Source organism: Pelophylax lessonae (assembly GCF_965119305.1).
Source record: "Pelophylax lessonae genome assembly, chromosome: 13".
NCBI lineage: Eukaryota > Metazoa > Chordata > Amphibia > Anura > Ranidae > Pelophylax > Pelophylax lessonae.
The window spans coordinates 46,760,742-46,785,110 of record NC_138780.1 but is presented as its reverse complement, the minus strand read 5'-3'; the positions used below and the strand labels follow the sequence as shown (position 1 = coordinate 46,785,110).

The 24,369-nt window shown below is 41.7% G+C and overlaps 2 protein-coding genes across 2 annotated transcripts in view; both read right to left on the bottom strand.

The window, feature by feature from the left end:
• LOC309569714 (NACHT, LRR and PYD domains-containing protein 1 homolog) overlaps nt 1-23,952 on the bottom strand; it is a gene marked incomplete at its 3' end in the record, with an annotated part of 35,426 nt that extends 11,474 nt beyond the window's left edge. The window contains exons 1-3 of the mRNA XM_082275676.1: nt 23,797-23,952; nt 23,083-23,254; nt 18,283-18,348 (exon numbers count right to left, since the gene is read on the bottom strand). Coding sequence (XP_082131802.1) covers nt 18,283-18,348; nt 23,083-23,254; nt 23,797-23,835 — 277 coding nt within the window. The 5' untranslated portion in view covers nt 23,836-23,952. The remainder of the gene's footprint in view (nt 1-18,282; nt 18,349-23,082; nt 23,255-23,796) is intronic.
• LOC309569711 (NACHT, LRR and PYD domains-containing protein 12-like) overlaps nt 1-24,369 on the bottom strand; it is a 1,096,074-nt gene that overhangs the window by 79,110 nt on the left and 992,595 nt on the right. The window lies entirely within an intron of this gene.

Genomic DNA, 24,369 nt, shown 5'->3' with positions numbered 1-24,369 from the left:
CACAGACTATCCCGCAATTCAATTGATCCTCAAAGGTTTTTATTGAATAGCGGAATAGGAAATATGATCAAAAAAAGTGTATGTATCTCGCACGTACACAACCACACTAGGCCCCAATTACTATTGTTTGTACCCCTAAAAGGCTAGATGAGGAGTAGGGGGGGTATGGAACAGGCAGCACCCTCAAACCTTCAGAAGTATGAGATGAACCCCAACAACTTGGAAAGGTGGATCTCTCTCACACGTACCGACACAGACTATCCCCCAATTTAACTGATCCCCAAAGGTTTTTGATTAAATAGCGGAATAGAAAATATGATCCAAAAAAAGTGTATGTATATCACACGTACACAACCACACTAGGCCCCAATTACTATTGTTTGTACCCCTAAAAGGCTAGATGAGGAGTAGGGGGGGTATGGAACAGGCAGCACCCTCAAACCTTTAGAAGTATGAGATGAACCCCAACAACTTGGAAAGGTGGATCTCTCTCACACGTACCGACACAGACTATCCCCCAATTTAACTGATCCCCAAAGGTTTTTGATTAAATAGCGGAATAGAAAATATGATCCCAAAAAAGTGTATGTATATCACACGTACACAACCACACTGGGCCCCAATTACTATTGTTTGTACCCCTAAAAGGCTAGATGAGGAGTAGGGGGAGTATGGAACAGGCAGCACCCTCAAACCTTCAGAAGTATGAGATGAACCCCAACAACTTGGAAAGGTGGATCTCTCTCACACGTACCAACACAGACTATCCCCCAATTTAACTGATCCCCAAAGGTTTTTGATTAAATAGCGGAATAGAAAATATGATCCAAAAAAAGTGTATGTATATCACACGTACACAACCACACTAGGCCCCAATTACTATTGTTTGTACCCCTAAAAGGCTAGATGAGGAGTAGGGGGAGTATGGAACAGGCAGCACCCTCAAACCTTCAGAAGTATGAGATGAACCCCAACAACTTGGAAAGGTGGATCTCTCTCACACGTACCGACACAGACTATCCCGCAATTCAATTGATCCTCAAAGGTTTTTATTGAATAGCGGAATAGGAAATATGATCAAAAAAAGTGTATGTATCTCGCACGTACACAACCACACTAGGCCCCAATTACTATTGTTTGTACCCCTAAAAGGCTAGATGAGGAGTAGGGGGGGTATGGAACAGGCAGCACCCTCAAACCTTCAGAAGTATGAGATGAACCCCAACAACTTGGAAAGGTGGATCTCTCTCACACGTACCGACACAGACTATCCCCCAATTTAACTGATCCCCAAAGGTTTTTGATTAAATAGCGGAATAGAAAATATGATCCCAAAAAAGTGTATGTATATCACACGTACACAACCACACTGGGCCCCAATTACTATTGTTTGTACCCCTAAAAGGCTAGATGAGGAGTAGGGGGAGTATGGAACAGGCAGCACCCTCAAACCTTCAGAAGTATGAGATGAACCCCAACAACTTGGAAAGGTGGATCTCTCTCACACGTACCGACACAGACTATCCCGCAATTCAATTGATCCTCAAAGGTTTTTATTGAATAGCGGAGTAGGAAATATGATCAAAAAAAGTGTATGTATCTCGCACGTACACAACCACACTAGGCCCCAATTACTATTGTTTGTACCCCTAAAAGGCTAGATGAGGAGTAGGGGGGGTATGGAACAGGCAGCACCCTCAAACCTTCAGAAGTATGAGATGAACCCCAACAACTTGGAAAGGTGGATCTCTCTCACACGTACCGACACAGACTATCCCCCAATTTAACTGATCCCCAAAGGTTTTTGATTAAATAGCGGAATAGAAAATATGATCCCAAAAAAGTGTATGTATATCACACGTACACAACCACACTGGGCCCCAATTACTATTGTTTGTACCCCTAAAAGGCTAGATGAGGAGTAGGGGGAGTATGGAACAGGCAGCACCCTCAAACCTTCAGAAGTATGAGATGAACCCCAACAACTTGGAAAGGTGGATCTCTCTCACACGTACCAACACAGACTATCCCCCAATTTAACTGATCCCCAAAGGTTTTTGATTAAATAGCGGAATAGAAAATATGATCCCAAAAAAGTGTATGTATATCACACGTACACAACCACACTAGGCCCCAATTACTATTGTTTGTACCCCTAAAAGGCTAGGAGTAGGGGGAGTATGGAACAGGCAGCACCCTCAAACCTTCAGAAGTATGAGATGAACCCCAACAACTTGGAAAGGTGGATCTCTCTCACACGTACCAACACAGACTATCCCCCAATTTAACTGATCCCCAAAGGTTTTTGATTAAATAGCGGAATAGAAAATATGATCCAAAAAAAGTGTATGTATATCACACGTACACAACCACACTAGGCCCCAATTACTATTGTTTGTACCCCTAAAAGGCTAGGAGTAGGGGGAGTATGGAACAGGCAGCACCCTCAAACCTTCAGAAGTATGAGATGAACCCCAACAACTTGGAAAGGTGGATCTCTCTCACACGTACCAACACAGACTATCCCCCAATTTAACTGATCCCCAAAGGTTTTTGATTAAATAGCGGAATAGAAAATATGATCCCAAAAAAGTGTATGTATATCACACGTACACAACCACACTAGGCCCCAATTACTATTGTTTGTACCCCTAAAAGGCTAGGAGTAGGGGGAGTATGGAACAGGCAGCACCCTCAAACCTTCAGAAGTATGAGATGAACCCCAACAACTTGGAAAGGTGGATCTCTCTCACACGTACCAACACAGACTATCCCCCAATTTAACTGATCCCCAGAGGTTTTTGATTAAATAGCGGAATAGAAAATATGATCCCAAAAAAGTGTATGTATATCACACGTACACAACCACACTAGGCCCCAATTACTATTGTTTGTACCCCTAAAAGGCTAGGAGTAGGGGGAGTATGGAACAGGCAGCACCCTCAAACCTTCAGAAGTATGAGATGAACCTCAACAACTTGGAAAGGTGGATCTCTCTCACACGTACCAACACAGACTATCCCCCAATTTAACTGATCCCCAAAGGTTTTTGATTAAATAGCGGAATAGAAAATATGATCCCAAAAAAGTGTATGTATATCACACGTACACAACCACACTAGGCCCCAATTACTATTGTTTGTACCCCTAAAAGGCTAGGAGTAGGGGGAGTATGGAACAGGCAGCACCCTCAAACCTTCAGAAGTATGAGATGAACCCCAACAACTTGGAAAGGTGGATCTCTCTCACACGTACCAACACAGACTATCCCCCAATTTAACTGATCCCCAGAGGTTTTTGATTAAATAGCGGAATAGAAAATATGATCCCAAAAAAGTGTATGTATATCACACGTACACAACCACACTAGGCCCCAATTACTATTGTTTGTACCCCTAAAAGGCTAGGAGTAGGGGGAGTATGGAACAGGCAGCACCCTCAAACCTTCAGAAGTATGAGATGAACCTCAACAACTTGGAAAGGTGGATCTCTCTCACACGTACCAACACAGACTATCCCCCAATTTAACTGATCCCCAAAGGTTTTTGATTAAATAGCGGAATAGAAAATATGATCCCAAAAAAGTGTATGTATATCACACGTACACAACCACACTAGGCCCCAATTACTATTGTTTGTACCCCTAAAAGGCTAGGAGTAGGGGGAGTATGGAACAGGCAGCACCCTCAAACCTTCAGAAGTATGAGATGAACCCCAACAACTTGGAAAGGTGGATCTCTCTCACACGTACCAACACAGACTATCCCCCAATTTAACTGATCCCCAAAGGTTTTTGATTAAATAGCGGAATAGAAAATATGATCCCAAAAAAGTGTATGTATATCACACGTACACAACCACACTAGGCCCCAATTACTATTGTTTGTACCCCTAAAAGGCTAGATGAGGAGTAGGGGGAGTATGGAACAGGCAGCACCCTCAAACCTTCAGTATGAGATTGTGTTCACTGTACCCCACAAAGATTGAGTTCACTGCACCCCACAATGATTGTGTTCACTGCACCCCACAAAGATTGTGTTCACTGCACCTCACAAAGATTGTGTTCACTGTACCCCCCAAAGATTGTGTTCACTGCACCCCACAAATATTCTGTTCACTGTACCCCACAAAGATTGTGTTCACTGCACCCCAAAAAGATTGTGTTCACTGCACCCCAAAAAGGATGTTGTTCACTGCACCCCAAAAAGGATGTTGTTCACTCCACCCCAAAAAGATTGTGTTCACTGCACCCCACAAAGATTGTGTTCACTGCACCCCAAAAAGATTGTGTTCACTGCACCCCAAAAATGATTTTGTTCACTGCACCCCAAAAAGGATTTTGTTCACTGCACCCCAAAAAGGATGTTGTTCACTCCACCCCAAAAAGATTGTGTTCACTGCACCCCAAAAAGATTGTGTTCACTGCACCCCACAAAGGATTTTGTTCACTGCACCCCAAAAAGATTGTGTTCACTGCACCCCAAAAAGGATGTTGTTCACTGCACCCCAAAAAGGATTTTGTTCACTGCACCCCAAAAAGATTGTGTTCACTGCACCCCACAAAGGATTTTGTTCACTGCACCCCACAAAGATTGTGTTCACTGCACACCAAAAAGGATTGTGTTCACTGCACCCCAAAAAGATTTTGTTCACTGCAGCCCAAAAAGATTGTGTTCACTGCAGCCCAAAAAGATTGTGTTCACTGCAGCTCACACACAGAAAAATGGATGTGGATCACTGACACCTGCCTATCTCCAATCCCACACCACACAGCAATATCGATTGTAGTTTGTAGAACACAGTTTCCCTAAAATTCAGCAGACTCTGTCCCTAACAGGATTGAGAAGAGATCGTAGATCAGGATTGAGTGCAGACCCCACCCCCCACACAGCAATATCGATTGTAGTTTGTAGAAGACACTGACCCTATATAATTCAGCAGACTCTATCCCTAAAATGCCTACAACTCGCCCTGCCTAAACACTCCGACCTGTCCCTCAATTCTATCCGGACACAAATGGTTTTTTCCTGCCTATCTTTCCCTAATCAGCAGCCAGCACGTTGATGTGTGCTCTGTCCCTGAATCTAAGCAGCATAATGACGCCGCTGCGGCTGCCTCGAACTTATAAAGACTTGGTCACATGCTTCAGACGGCCAATCACAGCTACTGAGACATTTGCAGGCATGGCTGGGATGGCTTAAGGCACACCAGTTAAACGATTGTTGATTGGCTGTTGAAAGCCCGCCATGAAAAGAGCGCCAAAGCATGCAAAACCCGGAAATAAAACGACCGAACACGGATTTTTACCCGAACATACAGTAAAGTGTCCGTGTCCGTGTTCGGGTACAAAAAATCCAATTATTCGGTACGAACACGAATAATACAGTCCGTGTTCGCTCAACACTAACTAGGAGTGCCTGTGTCTGATCAGTGATCGGACCAGAGGATAAAGGAACACCGTTAATAAGACTTACTGAGACAGGTTTAAGTTTAGAAATAATAGGAACTTTATTTAAAGCAGCAAAACGTATGTCAATATAATTTTCACAAGATCCTGTGTCAATCATGGCCTTAGTAGTAATCCTGTTCTGGTCCCACTGTAATGTTAAGCAAACAGAAAGGTAAGGGTTAGTGATTGAAGTTGTCAATCCCCCTAGGAGGACATGTGAACACTCACCCTTCTTTTTGTAGACTAGAGGACAGACGTTTATCTTGTGATCCGGGGATGCACAGTACAAGCAGAGATTACCAGATCGTCTTTTGGCTCTTTCCATAGTTGATAGAGGTGGGCGTATGGTTCCTACCTCCATAGGAACGGGGTCAACGGCCGAAATCCGAGAAGAACTGGATAATGGCATTCCCATTTTCTCAGCCTTTCTTTCTCGTAGTCTTCTATCTATGGTGATACTGAGTTGTATCAATGCATCCAGGGTTTTTGGCAGATCCGCTCGGGCGAGCTCGTCTTTAACGGCCTCTGATAGGCCAAGCCTAAATTGGGTTTTCAGAGATGCATCATTCCATTCTGAATCAAGGGTCCATCTCTTGAATTCTGCGACAAAGTCTTCTACAGGTCTCCTACCTTGTTTCAAGGATCTTAATTGAAGATCGGCAGTACTCTGCCTATTGGGATCATCATATAGGCTAGTGAGTTCTGCTAGGAACAAGGCATAGGAGTTGAGAAGCTGGTCGTTTTTCTCAAAAAGAGAGTCTGCCCAGGCCCGAGGATCGCCTGTTAGGTAAGAAATAATAGTACAAACCTTAATGTGATCAGTAAGGTAGGTACGGGGTTTTAGCAAGAAAAGTAACTCACATGCGTTTTTAAATTCGCAAAATTTTTTGCGATCGCCTGTAAATACCAAAGGAGGATTTATTTTGGGTTCAGGGGACTGAGCAGTGGTAAGTTGTGTCAGTCTAATTACCTGCTGCGACAGAGCCTGATTGTCTTCTTTTAATTCAGCAAGTGCGTGTATTAACGCAGTTACTTGCTGTTTTAATTGTGTCATCTGAGTGGTTATTTCTGCTGAATCCATTTGTGGTTCGTTCAATCTGTAACACTCCTGCGTTTTACGTATGATGTGGATTTTCAGCTGCAGAAATATTCCACTTCAGTAGTCATGTAGAGAAACGCTGAGACACCAATCCCAACTCCCAATGACTCATCATGTGTGGATGATCTCAATTCAGCAAGTAAATACACACACTCAATAAGATGTTTCCTAGAGTGACTTATGTATATAGTAACACAGTGATGATAGGCTGAAGAGACAGGTTGGGTAGAGATGGTAGATGACAGACACTTGAAAGGAAATGTTCTTGAAAGTAAGATAGTAGCAGATGGGATGCAGATAGGTTTAGCAATCATGTATGGTAGCAGATGACAGAGTAGCAGGTGGACATACAAGAGAGATCAACCCAGTGCAAGAACAGGTGGTAGTAGGCTCAAGAGCTAGCAATCTTAGATAATGCAGATGTAGTAATAGTCCTTAGTATGCAGAGCTAGATAGTGTAAGCTTTAGTATAAAGGTTATAGAGGTTTCCCCTGTGGGGTACTTATCACTAATAGCAATGTAGCAGAGGAGAGGTTCGGCAAGAGCGGATGATCCGGTAGCGGGATACAGGGATCAGCGCAGCGTGGTTCCGACAGCGAGGTATGCTTGCAAGCATGAGAGCTTCAAGACAGGTTAGCATCAAGGCACAAAGCAGTTTGAACGAACACATGTGAGTGAGAGCCGGCGATCTAAATAGCCATCCAGTCCAGCGCTCAGTGATGACAGCATCAGTCTTAAAGGTGTATGCGCACCTTACCAAAAGAAAATGGTGGGGCGCATACACTTATGAAAGAGTAATTAGGGTACCCAAAGGTACCAGAACATTACACCGAGGAAGGAGGAAGTGGATGGTAAGGTGCTCTCTAATAAGGTAGGTAAGTAAAAAAAAAATAGGCCGGGAATATCCAATTATTGCTCAGGTAAGGATAAGGAAGCGGATGCCATAAAATCTACAGGCCTGATTTTGTGGCCGGAACTCCGCTTTAATGTATTAATGTTGGAACAGCAGGTCCTTGAGGTATAGTAAGACCCAAATTTTTGAAAATATTGCTAGAGATAGGATAAAAAGCACCACATCCCTATGATAAATAGTAACTACAATGGGGGGGGGGGGCAATTGGGACTTTAAAGGTGCAAATGATGGAGAAAAATCTGAATTCTCAAAAATTGAACATTTTATTACACAAAGAAAAAAGGACAAGACAGGACATTTGATAAAATGTTAAAAGCAAAGGAATGCACTCAAAAATATCAACTCTACATGTTTCGCCATCTTCATAATAGCTTCTTCAGGAGTTTTGCCAGATATTTCTTGAGAGTGAACATTTCTAGATTGCAGAAAAAAAGAGCATAAACAATAGAACAAAGGAATAACTACTAGGGCAGAAACCAAAAGGTCCTAAATTTGATGCCCTCATACATTTCACAATTTTAGCACTAATATCAAAAAAGTACCTTTATAAAGACCTGACCCCTTTCTTTTGCCGGAGGTGAACACAACGTAGGCGCCGGAGACCAGATGAATGAGGAGGGAGGAACTGAGACATCTAGCCCCTTAATTTTATGCTCTTTTTTTCTTCAATCTAGAAATGTTCACTCTCAAGAAATATCTGGCAAAACTCCTGAAGAAGCTATTATGAAGATGGCGAAACATGTAGAGTTGATATTTTTGAGTGCATTCCTTTGCTTTTAACATTTTATCAAATGTCCTGTCTTGTCCTTTTTTCTTTGTGTAATAAAATGTTCAATTTTTGAGAATTCATATTTTTCTCCATCATTTGCACCTTTAAAGTCCCAATTTGCCCCCCCCCCCCCCCCATTATAGTAAGACCCAGTTCAGCTTGATGTAATTTAGAAAAGCCTAATTTATCCCAACAGGTTTTACAAGCGATTGCTTTTTCAGGAGCTTAAATAGAGAGGAAAAATGTGGGACCCTCAGGTTCCACACTAGGGGCCTAAATGAGGGATGTCAGTCTCTATAAAAAGTCCATATAAAAGTCCATATAAATTTTCCATATACACTGAAGGCTGCTCTGGTGGCAAGTAAGAAGGGACTTGAAAACAGCTGCAAGGAGAACACAAGCACCACTTTAAGTGTAGTAGGAAGGGTTTATTAGGAATAAAATTCATATGCAAGGGTACTCACAAACGAACAAGTAAAAGGAGCATAAGGGCATCCATAATGTATAGGTCCGTCAGTCTGGTATAGTGATTCAGGATGGCTCGAGCGGTCACGGCTCCTACAGCAAAAGCCGGTGGTAACCGGTCCTTCCTGGTGTCTGGAACACACAGAGGACTCTCCTGACGTCACTTCCCGGATGTGACGTATAGGGGCAGGCGACGCATTTGCGGAGCATGCGCTCCTTCCTCAGGCCTCAAAAGCGCCATTTTGGGTAAGGGATTAAATAGGGCAAGTACACAGTAACTGGGTCCTAAAATCCGCGGATTTCGCCGCAACACAACTATGTTATCTACATGAGAGACAGCTTCAAACATACAATTATGAGACTACTCTCTGCATATATACACAGTTTGTATTCAAAGGGGAAATTGAAATACTTATTAATAGAGATATTCACACACTGGATAAAAGTAACATAACAAAAAACAATAAACTGTTTTTTTTTTGTTATTGTTTTTTTCTGTTATTGTTTTTTGTTATGTTACTTTTAGTGACAATGAACTCTGTCGTCCTCGGGGTGACCCTGGATATGACCGGCTCCACAAAATTCGGCCCCTCATAAATCACTTCAACCAACAGTTTGTAGCCTTGTATATGCCCCAATAAGCTGTCTGCATTGATGAGTCCCTGATTACATTTTCTGCCCGCCTTGCTTTCAAACAGTTTCTCCCCAGCAAGCGTACCAGATATGGGGTCAAAATATATAAGCTCTGTGACAGGGCAAAAGGCTATACATATAGTTTCCAGATTTATGAGGGGAAAATATAGCAATGTGGAGCCCCCCAACTGCCCAGACTACATAGGGAGCAGTGGCAAGGTTGTTTGGGACTTGGTGTCGCCCTTATTCGGCAAGGGGTACCATTTATACGTGGACAATTATTACCCAAGCGTGCCACTTTTTAGTCACCTTTTTGATTTTGGAATTGGCACATGTGGCACTGTGCGACCTAATTGTTGGGGCTTCTCCCAACGGCTTGTAGATTCCTGACTTTGATGGGGGTGAGAGAGTTTGCTTGAAGTGTAATAAATTGCTTGCAGTGAAGTGGAGTGACACATGGAATGTTTTCATTCTGCCTTCCGTTCACGCAGATACGAATTTCAAAGGTAACTGGTGTTGTTGAGAAGCCCCTCTATGTCCACGAATACAACTTTAACATGAGTGGGATGGACTTCAATGACCAGATGATGGTGCCGTACCTAATTGCCCGGAAGGCCAGATGCTGGTACAAAAAAGTGTCTGTATACTTATTCCAATTCTCTCTGCTGAATGCGTACGTGCTATACAAAGTGTCAGGAAGTAGTGAATCCTTCCTAAAATTCCAGGAAGAGATTATGACAGCCCTTCTGTATCCAGAGGGTGCTGTGTAACAAATTCACAATCCAGATGCAGTGAGCCAGCTGCAGGAGAGGCATTTTCTGGATGTCCTCCCTGGTACCCCTACCCAAAGAGCACCCCAAAGAAGATGTCGTGTCTGTAGAAAACACGGATATATGCCTGACACCCTCTATTTTTGTCCGTCCTGTCCTGGCCAACCTGGTCTCTGCATCGGGAACTTTTTCTGTTGCTACCACACGCTAGTAGAGTGTTAGTATAGGGTACAGCAAGAGACATAGCCTAGGGCACATATTCATACAGGCTCTCAAAAGATGTTGGATGGCTTTCGCATTTTGAGAGACCCTAGCCTGGAACAGTTTTTTTACAGTTTCAAAAAAAGTGTAAACAATTTTTTTTTTTTAATTTAAAAATAAAAAAGCCAAAAATAGTTGTCGTTTTATTGTGTTAATTCTCTGTTCTTACTCTACTTTTCTACTCTTTCTACTTTTACTGTACTTTATAATATGCTGTAATGTTTTATTGTTACTATTTTTCATTGTTAACCATAGTTTTCTTTGCAGATACCACCATTCTTCTTTACTGTATCCTATTATAATGTAATAATGTTTTATTGTTGCTGTGTTTTTGATTGTAAACCATAGTTTTCTTTGCAGATCAATGATTGCAGCGCTGTAGGAGGTGATTTCACCACCACAGTTAAAAAAAAAGAGCATATATGGTGAAGCATAGGGGATTGGGTGGACACAGAGGGCAGATCTCCCCTATGCTTCCCTATATATTTTTTAACACTTGAGAAATCTGCTATGAGAGTATTTTACAGCTCTCATTTGTTTTGGAAAATGCAGAAAGAAAAGGAAATTTTCTTTTTTTTTCTGTTTTTCAATTTTCGAAACTTTGTGACATAAAGCAAAATCTGCAAAATACTCAAAATGCCTTTCAGCAAATAGCTTAGGGTGTCTACTTTCCGAAAAGGGTTAATTTGGGGGGGGGGGGGGGGGGGTTGTTCTGTCTTGGCATTTCATGGCCTCCGAAACTGCTAGAAGCAGCTAGACTGCCAAAAAGTCCCACATATGTGGTATCTCTGTACTTAAGAGAAGCAGCAGAATGTATTTTGGGATGTAATTTCACATATACCCATGGCATGTTTGAGCAATATATCATTTAAATGACAACTTTGTGTAAAATAGGAAAATAAAATGCGTTATTTTCCCAAAACTTGTGGCAAAATATAAAATATTCCATGGACTCAACATGCCTCTCATCAAATAGCCTAGGGCATCTTCTTTCCGAAAAGCGGTATCTTGGCATTTCATGGCCTTCGAAACTGTGATAGGTAGTGAGGAGTGAAATCAACAATTTACGCCCTTAGAAAGCCTGAAGGTGGTGATTGGTCTTCAGGGTCCTGTAAACGGCTAGACTGCCAAAAAGTCTCACACATCGGGTATCCCCATACTCAGGAGAAGCATCAGAATGTATTTTGAGGTGTAATTTTGCATTTTAGCACTTCAAGAAATAAGATTGGCAGTCAGAAATTAAAAGCTACGTAAATTCCAGTATATACACCATAGTTTGTAGACGCTATAACTTTTGCACAAACCAATAATAATAAGCTTATTATTTTTTTTTTTATCAAAGACATGTAGCTAAATACATCTTGGTCTAAATGTATGACACAAATTTATTGGATCATTGGTTCATTGGATATTTTTTATTAATAAAAGTAGAAAATTAAAATTTTTATCAAGATTTAAGTTCTTTTTTCATTCATTTTGCAAAAAAAATAAAACCGCAGAGGTGATAAAATATCACCAAAAGAAAGTTATATTTGTGGGAAAAAAAGGACATACATTTAATTTGGGTACAGCATTGCATGTCTGCGCAATTACCAGTTAAAGTCACGCAGTGCCAAATTGAAAAAATGGCCTGGTCATTAAGGGGGGTAAAACCTTCCAGTCCAGAAGTGGTTAAATCCTCTATTGGATGGGTGGCCTTAAGCTTTAGTGATGGTTTGAAGAATTTGGCAGTACCTTAAATACAGTGTTTTGTCTGTCCCCTCCTTGCTAAGTCAAGTTGCACTATTGCCAAGGGGATCTTTGAACCCTATTTGGAAATTATATAATTAGATGTATATTTTTGGTATATGCTTTCTAAAAGTTATCCACTCTATAATATTTTGGTAACACGTCAGGAGTTACATCTCTTAATACTCCACTGCCCAGTATCTTTCCATACTTAGTGAGTTGGAAGTTCCCTTGAGCTCTTAGGGCTTATGTACATATAAGTAAAGATTATCATCTATAGCTATCTATAGGACTTTATGAACGTCACCTTCTAGAACTGTATAACTATGGCTATGTGCATGTCCCCACATCTGCCCTATTGCTTGCAAAAGTTTTGCTTGGCTCTGTTGTCTTTCCTCCTACCTTATCATATTTTGTAATTTTCTTTAAAGCGAAGTTCCGGCCTCAAAATCGAAAAAATCGATTTTGGGCCATCCGCTTGCTGAGTGCCACCTGAAAAAGAAATGTATGTTCCTGATTTTTGGTCACTTACCTTTTTATTGAAGAAAATATACTCACCTTCCTTCCACTTCCTCCCTCTGCGGCCGCGGCCTGCGCCGTCTCTTCCGGCTTGCGATGACTCCTGGGAGCTGAACGTCATCGCTCCCAGGAGTCAATGTGCCTGCACCAGCCCCACTCGTCACTTCCGGTGCAGGCGCGGCATTCCCTAAAATTAAGCTGTGCAGGGATGCCGCGCCTGCACCGTAAGTGACAAGCGGGGCCGGTGCAGGGCATTCTGGGACTCCGAGGTCAACAAAGAGGACGCAGAAGAGCTGCCCACACCTGAGATGGCAGCGCTGGAGAAGAAATTTTCAAGGTTGGTATTTCTTCTAAAAGGTAAGTGCGACCAGAGACAGTTCAGAGGCTAGCCATTGTGGAATGTACTAGCCCTGACTGTTCCAGGGGTATTTTTATCAAAATTTCACCCCCGAGGCCGGAACTCCGCTTTAAGTATGCTAACTTGGTTTTCAGAGTGCATTTATCAGCACGATACTCATATATGTGTACACCTTTTATGTATGTATTTTTATCCATTCAGAAATTGTATTCAAGCTCCTGAAGAAGCAATCACTCGTAAATCATGTTGAGCTACACCAGGGTATTCCGATTTACATCCAGCTGAACTGGGTCTTACTATACCCCAAGCACCTGTTGTTCCAACATTAATACATTAAGGTCTGTCTGGCTAATTTTCAACAGTAATGTTTAAACCTGACACTTTTATATACAATGTTATATTGTTTTGCATACATATGCTTTTTCTGGATTATGTAGTTTAATAAAATACATTTATGTTTTAACTTTTTGGGTGCCATGTTTTCCTCAACTTTAGCTAGGGCCATACATTCCACATAAATAATTATGCTATCAACAAGTGTGTGAACAAATCTGAAGAGATAGTGATTAATTGTTTGCACTTTTTTTGTGAAATTGCCTCAAGAGGAAGAGAAAGAGGAAGAGGAAGAGAAAGAGAAAGAGAAAGAGAAAGAGAAAGAGAAAGAGAAAGAGAAAGAGAAAGAGAAAGAGAAAGAGAAAGAGAAAGAGAAAGAGAAAGAGAAAGAGAAAGAGAAAGAGAAAGAGAAAGAGAAAGAGGAGACAGAGAGAGAGAGAGGAAACAGAGAGAGAGAGAAGAGAGGAGAGAGAGAGAGAGAAGAGAGAGTGAGGAGAGAGAGGAGAGAGAGAGAAGATAAAGAGGAGTGAAAGCCACCACATACAAAACAATTATGGAGACCAAGGGCCCCCCCACGTAAACTTGTACATTCTACCAGGACTAGAGAATATAGTCGCATTCTATCCCCACATGGCCACTCAACTTAAGGTGATCTACTGCCACACCTCTGATCCTATCCCCCCCCCCCTCATCCCCTTTTACCCTCTCTATCCCTAACCCCAACCCCCCTTTTTTTTTATCCCACCACCCCTCCCCTTCCCCTTTTTCCTACACCCTTCTCCCACCTCCCCTCCCCCTTCCTTCTCCCTCCCTCCCCTCCTTCCCCTTCCCCTCTCTCCCACCCACTCTGCTGTTTGTCCTCTTTGTCTAGTGAAACCGTCTCATAACTCCATACCCAGTGGGTCCTTACCTGCCTCTTGGCCAATTTCATCCCCTAACCTATACGTAACCTGGCTAACAATACCCAGTAAAAGATGCCGTTGTGGCTCATGACTTCTCCTCCATGCCTGCCTTCAGTTAGACGGGACCCCTATGTCAAGGGACCCCGTAGTACAGGTTATATTGACACCTGGCTTGGCTGTATATCCGAATAATCTGCTTAAACCCACCACGATCACACTGATGTATAATCTACCCGCCTTTTTTCTTTTTTGCACTGTTATGTCAACTCTGTATTATCATGTGGAAGGATTGGGAAACAGGGATTTCGGGCACAAGAGTTTTTTTAAAAAGATTTCTTTTATTCAACAAAAAACTAAATATTTTAAAATCATAGAAAAATACAGGCAGATGATTGTGTATTAAGGACACAGTGAGACCACAAAAAAATGGTCTATGTTGTACAATATCTCAGTACATAGAACTTATAAAAGTAATTTACATACAGTTCAGAGTACAAGATCATTAGTAGTCATATAATTCTTGGAAACGTGTTACTTGATATCAGAAGAGAACCGCCGACGGACACCCAAGTAGTATGGTGCCGGTCAGCGGGGTCAACTGAAAGTATAAGTTAACATTCACCATGTAACATATGACCTTTGCTCGACATGTTTCGCTTTCTTTGACAAAAAAGCTTCATCTGGAGCATATCATTTCTTTTGTCTGTGTGAAAAATAACAGTGTTTAGATAAATTACATATATATGTTACCTCATTTTCAGTATGTTATAATTACAATTACAAATCATTTATCTCTCCTTTTAATTACATACAATCGTCTTACACATCTCAAATAAGTCCTTCTACTTTTACAATATCAACACAATATAACATTGGGTCTTAGATTGCATTCAGATACTAAAGGGGTTTAGGGGGAACAATGGAGACTGCCAATAGTGAGTATATGTGGGGATCCATGCTGTAGTTACAGTGTCAGCATATATATCCTGTTTATATACCTAGTATATGGACAAGAGAAGGCAATGTATAGTGACATAGTAGTGAGGGTGATCACTCCATGTCTCATATCTGAATGGATGAGAGCAAAAGAACAATGTTTCTCAGAATAGTGGGCATTTTTATTCTATGATATCGCTTTAAGGGAGAGCCTATAAAAGTGCTAAACCATGAACACTGTATGATCTGCATACACCTGTGACAGAGCCGAGAGCTTCGCTGGGGTGTCCCCGCACTTGCTCTCGAGCGATGTCCGGTGAGAGTGGCCGGGGCGGTGACGTCTTTTGACGAACCGCCCGGGATCCACGCTATTTAAGGGCGCCATTTACAAGCCCTGGTATGGTGGAGGTTCCCCATCCGGTGAGGACTGTGCGGAAGCTGGGAACAGCGTGGCAAGGGGTAAGCTTTATATGGCTAGCACCAATACTTTAACATTACACTTTGTGGTACCCGGGAATTTACCTTAATCTTACTGTGCTTAACAGCCGACATACAAGCAGAGGAGATACGCTCCCTGCATTGAGCTCTGGTCCTTTCCAAGTTTGGTGAGCCGTGCTAAGGTGTCTGTTTATGTTTGGGACTCTCTTACTGCATAGGGATCTATTATACTGGGTGGCACTCTATATATCTACCACTACATTTACTACCTATGTTTATTTTAAGCACGCCTTGCATGTACTCATCTTGGACCCTATGTGGCAACTGCCTATTCATATGTAACCCTGGTCACCCCCCTACTATTATGGAGGAAGGTGGGCTGGATACCAAATTGACTACACACACATATTCACATATGTATATAAAAGCAAATCAATATACACGATATGTATTTTACTATAGGGGTAGCCCACACACGAATGGGTAAACTCTGTATGTTGGTGTATAATCGTTTAGAAACGCATGGCACTTGCCCATTCTTACGGTCCAGAATGATTATATGTCTTTTCTTTTGCCCATTTCGAGGCAGATAATCTATGGGCTCTATAGGTACTTACACACTCTTATAACAGGCATGAGGCACACTGATTTTACCACTTTGGAACACTTGAGTTCATGGTTTAGCACTTTTATAGGCTCTCCCTTAAAGCGATATCATAGAATAAAAATGCCCACTATTCTGAGAAACATTGTTCTTTTGCTCTCATCCATTCAGATATGAGACATGGAGTGATCACCCTCACTACTATGTCACTATACATTGCCTATGTTTGAGCTTCCTAAAACGCACAGTCCTCCTCGTTAAAGAATTCTCTATGGAAATTGACATATGTGCCTGATTACTATATGTACAGGTATGTATACATTCTCTTGTCCATATACTAGGTATATAAACAGGATATATATGCTGACACTGTAACTACAGCATGGATCCCCACATATACTCACTATTGGCAGTCTCCATTGTTCCCCCTAAACCCCTTTAGTATCTGAATGCAATCTAAGACCCAATGTTATATTGTGTTGATATTGTAAAAGTAGAAGGACTTATTTGAGATGTGTAAGACGATTGTATGTAATTAAAAGGAGAGATAAATGATTTGTAATTGTAATTATAACATACTGAAAATGAGGTAACATATATATGTAATTTATCTAAACACTGTTATTTTTCACACAGACAAAAGAAATGATATGCTCCAGATGAAGCTTTTTTGTCTAAGAAAGCGAAACATGTCGAGCAAAGGTCATATGTTACATGGTGAATGTTAACTTATACTTTCAGTTGACCCCGCTGACCGGCACCATACTACTTGGGTGTCCGTCGGCGGTTCTCTTCTGATATCAAGTAACACGTTTCCAAGAATTATATGACTACTAATGATCTTGTACTCTGAACTGTATGTAAATTACTTTTATAAGTTCTATGTACTGAGATATTGTACAACATAGACCATTTTTTTGTGGTCTCACTGTGTCCTTAATACACAATCATCTGCCTGTATTTTTCTATGATTTTAAAATATTTAGTTTTTTGTTGAATAAAAGAAATCTTTTTAAAAAAACTCTTGTGCCCGAAATCCCTGTTTCCCAATCCTTCCAAATGAATTAGTCAATTGAGGATAGGGGCACGCCCTAAATGGATACGTCATGGCCAAGATGGCTGCTATCTGTGGACACATGACTTGTAAAATAATTCTGTATTATCATGACAACCTCACTTTTTCTGTTTACATTTCATGTATCTGTTCTTATGTATCGTACATATTATGTATGTTTTCTATTTAAACCTTAATAAAATTTATTATGGAAAAAAAAAAAAGAGGAGTGAAAGGAGAGAGAGGAGGGAGAGGAGAGAGACTGTAAGCCTTTGTGGCAGTCTGCTAGACAGCAGAGTTTATTGAGCAGACGTGACAGAAGCAGAAGGGAGGTTTCTTACAAAATCTACAGTATGTTGTTTTAACAAACAGTAGTAGTGCCCGCTGCACCGCTGCCCGCTGCACCGCAGGACCCAAAAAAAAGAAAATAAAAGCTCCACCTGTGACGAAGTCTAACTGCCAAGACGAACGCCACTGCTAACCAAAAAACAACAAAGACTCTCATATTTGCCAAAAAACATCTCGAATATACCCAAGAATTTTGGGCAAATATTCTGTGGACTGATGAGACAAAAGTTGGACTTTTTGGAGGTGTGCATCCCATTACATCTAGCATGAAAGTAACACAGCATTTAATTAAAAGAGCATCATACCAACAGTCAAATATGGTGGTGTGATGGTCTAGGGCTGCTTTGCTGCTTTAGAACCTGGACGACTTGCTATAGTTGATGGAACCATGAATTCTGTATTCTACCAGAAAATCCTAAAGGAGAATGACCAGCCATCAGTTTGTGACCTCAAGCTCAAGCGCACTTGAGTTATGCAACAGGAAAATGATCTGAAACACACCAGAAAGGCAAGACTTAAATTTGATTTGCTGTGGCATGACCCAAAACAGGCCCTTCAAACTCGAAAACCCCCCAATGTGGCTGAATTAAAACAATTCTGCATAGAAGCGTAGGCCAAAATTCCTCCACAACCAGGTTTAGGGGGCAATTACTTTTTACAGCACTGCATGTGCTCCATCAGATATTCTACCTATTTTATTTACCTTTCAGCTCTGCATTCAGTGAGTGTCCAAGTTCATCCAGCAGAATCTGCATAACTAGATGTTCCCCTATAGTGAGAAATATGATAACAGGTAAGAATAGTGTACACCTGAAACTGACCTTTCACATACACACTACTACACATTAAAGATATATATCTCAACAACAGCAAATAACTGAATATAGAAGAAATGGCTGCATTCCAGGTGTGATCAAAATTCAGGTTTATTGGCTGAACATCCCAATGTGACAAATGTGGCAAAGGTACCTTTGCCACATTTGTCACATTGGGATGTTCAGCCAATAAACCTGAATCTTGATCAGACCTGGAGTGCTGCCGTTTCTTCTATATTTGATTATCCACGGAGGCGAGTCGAGGCGTGCACCGGTGTGTCATCAGGCTTCTGGAGTCACCTGGAGCAGTGAGTTCTCTTCCCTTTTGTAAACAACAAATAACTAGTGGTGTACTGCGGGCCAGCCACAGTGAAGGTTGCTGTGGGAGCAAAATTCTTAGGAGCACAACATTTCAAAAGAAAAAAAGATAGTAGTAATAACAAACAAAAAGTAGCGAACTCCCTGGAGGGCTTCAGCGGGGCACTGATGCTACCTTCCTTTGGTGTGCTCCTACTGCAGTATGCAGTTTGTTGGCAACTGTTTGCCACTGTATACATAAGTCACCTCCGAGATAAAGATGTTGACATGTACACTGGATCTATGTGAGGCCACCCTGGGCTCCAGAACTACCCTATTGCCTCCCAGTTACCTGACTACAGGGGATGTCTTTGAGTTTACAGCACCTTGTGGATCCTTACCCTGGAACTCACCCTATGGGCCCCCAGGGTTAAATGGTGCCACACTGCCTACTCATCAGGACATACTCCCATAAACCTATTACCAGGTGGCAATCTGGGCTACAGCCCTGTGCTTGACTACCCAATTAGATAGGGCCAAGGGCAACCCTGTGTTTGGATACTTCCAGCTGGGTATCAGCTTCCAGTCTCTCCAGGGGTAGCAGAGTATCACAGGAGGCACCACCATGGGTGGATGAGAAAGCTGGGCACACAGGAAAAACTCAGGTAAGACGCATATATTCCTACTATATAATTAAATATATATATATATATATATATATATATATATGTGAGGTGTGTCCACAAAGTAACGAGAATGATATTTTAAAATTATTTTATTGAAAAAGTTTACAATTGAACATTGTCTCCTTCAAAGTATGCACCTTGTGAGTGTACACAATGCTCCCAGCGGTTTTTCTATTATTCATAGCATTCCTAGAAGTCTTCAAGTGGGATGGCGTTCAGAGCCTGGGTAGTGGCTCTTTGGACGTAAGCCACACTACCAAAATGGTGTTCTTTCTCATGTTCAAATCCTGTGTGATTTCATGAACAATCGACTTAGTAATTCCTGTCTCCTCTGCAGTTATTCTGAATGAGCCGCTGCTCAAAAAACAGAACAAACAGATGCAGTGAGGTCTGTTCTCAACCGTGACCATCGGCTCACTATCAGACTGATTGCAGAGGAAACAGGAATGACCAAGTCAATTGGTCACGAATTAGTGACTCAGGATTTAAACATGAGAAAGCACACCATTTTGGTAGTGTGGATAATGTTCAAAGAGCCACTACGCAGGCTCTGAATGTCATCCCACTTGAAGACTTCCAGGGATGCTATGAAGAATGGAAACATTGCTGGAAGCATTGTGTATACAAGATGCATATTTTGTTGCAGGGCTCATTATCCTGCTGAAAGAGGCCACTGCCATCAGGGAATACCATTTCCATTAACGAGTTTACTTGGTTATCGACAAGGTTTAGGTAGGTGGTATGTGTCAAGTAACATCCACATGAATTGCAGGACCCAAGGTTTCCCAGTAGAACAATGTCCAAAGCATCATACTGCCTCTGCCAGCTTGCTTCTTCCCATACTGCATCCTGGTACCATTTCTTCCCCAGGTAAGCAAGGTGCACCACACCATCCTCATGATGTAAAAGAAAATGTGATCAGACTAGGCCACCTGCTTTTATTGTTCTATAGTCCAGTTCTGATGCTCACATGCCCACTATAGGCACTTTTTATGGACACAGGTCAGCATGATTGTAAATCAGGGATCTCCAAACTACGGCCGTCCAGCTGTTGGGGAACTACACGTCCCATAAGTCATTGTAAAACTCTGACATTCACAAACATGACAAGGCATGATGGGAATTGTAGTTTCTGAATAACTGGAGGGCCATAGATTGGAGACCCCTGTTGTAAAGCCTTAAGACCCTTGTTGTAAAGCTTGACGCATTCTATGCATCAAGGTAAATACCCTTCTCCTGACTCTGACCTCCTCGCTGGGCAGATTGATAGCAGTGGAAGCTATTATCTCTCACTGCTGTCAATCAAACTCTGTGACCGGGGGGGGGGGGGCGACTGTGCCTTGCTGTCTGTGTCTATGGACCCACAACTTCCCTTATAGGAAGCAGGTTCTTCCTTTGGGGGCACTGGCTGAAGAGGAGGAGTCAGGAGCACCGACTGGGGACCTGACACGAGGAGGATCAGGGCTGCTCTGTGCAAAACCAATGCACAGAGCAGGTACTGTAAGCATAACATTCTTATTATTTTATTTAAAAAAAAATTAAAATAAATAAAAATAATAAAAACTGCTTTAACTTCACAAGTAACTCAAATGGGGAATAAATTTAGAAGAGACAAAGCCAAACCTGGCTGGCTAAACCGTAGCGTTAAAAAACTTATTAGGGGAAAAAAATTGGCCTTCAAGAAATATAAATCAGAGGGCACAGTATCGGCCTTCCAGCAATACAAGGAGGAAAATAAGAAGTGTAAACACGAAATCAAGATGGCTAAAATCAACTTTGAGAGACAAATAGCGGAGGATAGTAAAAAAAACCCAAAGAAATTCTTTAAATATATCAACAGCAAAAAAACTAGGGCAGAGCATATTGCACACATAATTAACGATGATGGGAGGATGGTTACAGAGGACACTGAAAAAGCAACCGTGCTGAATTCTTTTTTCTCGTCAGTCTTTACGCAGGAAAAGGAAGGGTACACTGACCATGACTGTATGGTTAGTAGTAATACACAGGACTTGCCACTATGGCTAACAGAGGGGGAAATCAGGGAAAGACTGGATAAACTTAACACAAACAAATCACCAGGCCCGGATGGCGTACATCCGAGAGTGCTCAAGGAACTCAGTATGGTTATATCTAGACCACTGTTCCTGATCTTTGCTGACAGTATTAGGACAGGAGATGTACCAGGGGATTGGAGGAAGGCTAACGTGATTCCGATATTCAAAAAGGGCCAGAGACATATCCCGGGAAATTATAGGCCTGTCAGTCTGACATCAATAATATGTAAACTTTTGGAGGGGATGATAAGGGACTATATCGTAGAGTATGCTAAAAACAACAACATCATCAGTAGTAACCAGCACGGGTTTACAAATGGGCGTTCTTGTCAAACCAATCTCTTAGCATTCTACGAGGAAGTGAGCTGTGAGCTAGATAGGGGGAGACCAGTGGATGTGGTGTACTTGGATTTCGCTAAGGCGTTTGATACAGTTCCCCACAAGCGCTTAATTTATAAAATAAGGTCTGCAGGTATCGACAGCAGGGTTTGCTCTTGGATACGGAATTGGCTAAAAGGCCGTGTCCAAAGGGTAGTAATAAACAGCGCATACTCAGACTGGTCTGAGGTAGTAAGCGGGGTGCCCCAGGGCTCAGTCCTGGGACCAACCTTGTTCAATTTATTCATAAACAGCATTGAGGAAGGGATCAGTAGTTCGTTATCAGTTTTTGCAGATGACACAAAATTGGCCAGGGCAATAACTGCACAGCATGAAGCAGATATCCTACAGAATGACCTGGACAAAATTACGGAGTGGGCAACGACATGGCAAATGAGGTTTAATGTGGAGAAGTGTAAGGTTTTGCACTTGGGGACCAAAAACATAAAAACACAATACACGTTAGGAGGGGAACCCTTGGGGGAATCAAAAATGGAGAAAGATCTGGGAGTCTTAGTTGATGATAGATTAGGCAACAGCATGCAATGCCAAGCGGCAGCTTCCAAAGCCAACAGAATATTAGCATGCATAAAGAAAGGGATGTATTCCAGAGATAAGACTATAATCCTTCCACTTTATAAAACTCTGGTCCGACCGCATCTGGAGTATTCTGTCCAGTTCTGGTCGCCAGTCCTCAGGAGGGATGTGTTGGAGCTGGAGAAAGTCCAGAGAAGGGCAACTAAACTGATTAGGGGGTTGGAGGATCTTACCTATGAAGAGCGGCTGCAATCGCTCGATTTATTTTCCCTGGAGAAAAGACGTCTGAGAGGGGACATGATAGCAATTTATAAATATCTTAATGGGGATCTCAGCTTAGAAGAAAAGCTGTTCATTCGAAGGAATTGCATGAGGACTCGAGGACATACAATGCGATTAGAGGAGAAGCGTTTTAACCTCAGGCAACGTGGGGGGTTCTTTACTGTTAGGGCTACAAGATTGTGGAATTGTCTACCACAAGAGGTGGTTTCTGCGGGTAGTATGGTGACTTTCAAAAGACTCTTAGACTTACATCTCAAGGATCAGGAGATTGAGGGCTATGTTAGATGATTACAGTCACACACACCTACACAGGTTGAACTGGATGGACTATTGTCTTTATTCAACCTCACCTACTATGTAACTATGTAACTATGTAAATATGAAAATATTCTTGGAATAACTGATTTAAGTCTACACTTTATCAAAGTTTTGATGGTAAGCTAAAAGTTACCTGTCTGACAAATTTCTCCCAGAACCGCCAATAAATTAGGATGAGGATGATCTTCCTGTAGTGTATAGAGACATTCCCAGAGTCCAATCACAGCTTTTCTTCCCAGATTCTGAATATCTTGAAATAATTTCTGGGATAAGGCAACACGATCTTTTTCCATTGGCAGGTAATTCTGGAAAATATATTTTATTATTACTCATTTTATACAGTATATATGATATCTTTTCTATATGTATGTTTCTGCATACAATGTAACAAATTTGCCTGATTGGTCTTGACCCTTCTGAGAAAAAAGGAAAACTTGTGGTGAGAAAGTTTTACCTGATCCCTTCCTGAACTCTGTATACTTCTATACACAATCCCCACTCAACAGCAGTTTACGTATTAAGACAGTAATAGAGCTGCAGATAACAGAGAAGCAGATACAACTTGCACCATTCATCTCAGCTCTGCACTTTCTTTATTATTTTAAAAGACTATGCGGACATTCCCACTGTAAGCCTAAACACCCAGTAACTCCCAACACATTCCCACTCTATCCAAAATTAAATTTAAAAAAAGCTTGGGCTTCAGTAATGCCACGGGTCCCAGATGTCACTTGGACTGGGTGTTCAGGGAAGCAGAAACATGGAGGTCAGTTCAAACTTGTTAAACGTAGAGTTCCCCTTTACTTGTACAAATTTTCCCGTATATAATTAAGAAATCTTTTCTTACTTCTATATTTAGGACATTTCGATCTTTAAGTTCTGCCATAAGGGCACGGGGGTTCAAGTGCTCCAAAATGTAGGTCAGATCATCTTTGTAATACTCATATATCCTCCTCAGTGATGGGTCATCATATGTAGACAACTGATGGTGGAACTTCCAAAAGTCCTCTAGGGAAAAAAACACATACATTTTTTTTAAATTTTCTGGCCTTCCATATGTGATTTGAATTCCAAAAATCTTTTATTCCACTGGATCCAGGGCCGGGACAGAAGGTGGAGGGGGGGGGGGTCAGGAGGAGCGGCTGCCCTGGTTTCATGTTAAGTGGTGGGCGCCACATGGGGAGATTGCGGAAGGGGAGGGATTTGTGTTGGAAGGTGGAATTTGGGGTTCGGCAGGGGGTAAGTATTGTTCTAGGAGGGGAAATTGGGAGGGGGGGATGGGGGGAAGATTATTTGTGCCTCTTCCTATTTGTTTCAATACATGCAATATACAGTATTTTAAATAGATTTGTTAATATGTTGTTTTAAATATTTAAAAATGAGGGCTGTACTTAAAGTAATGCAAAAAAAGTGGGCATAC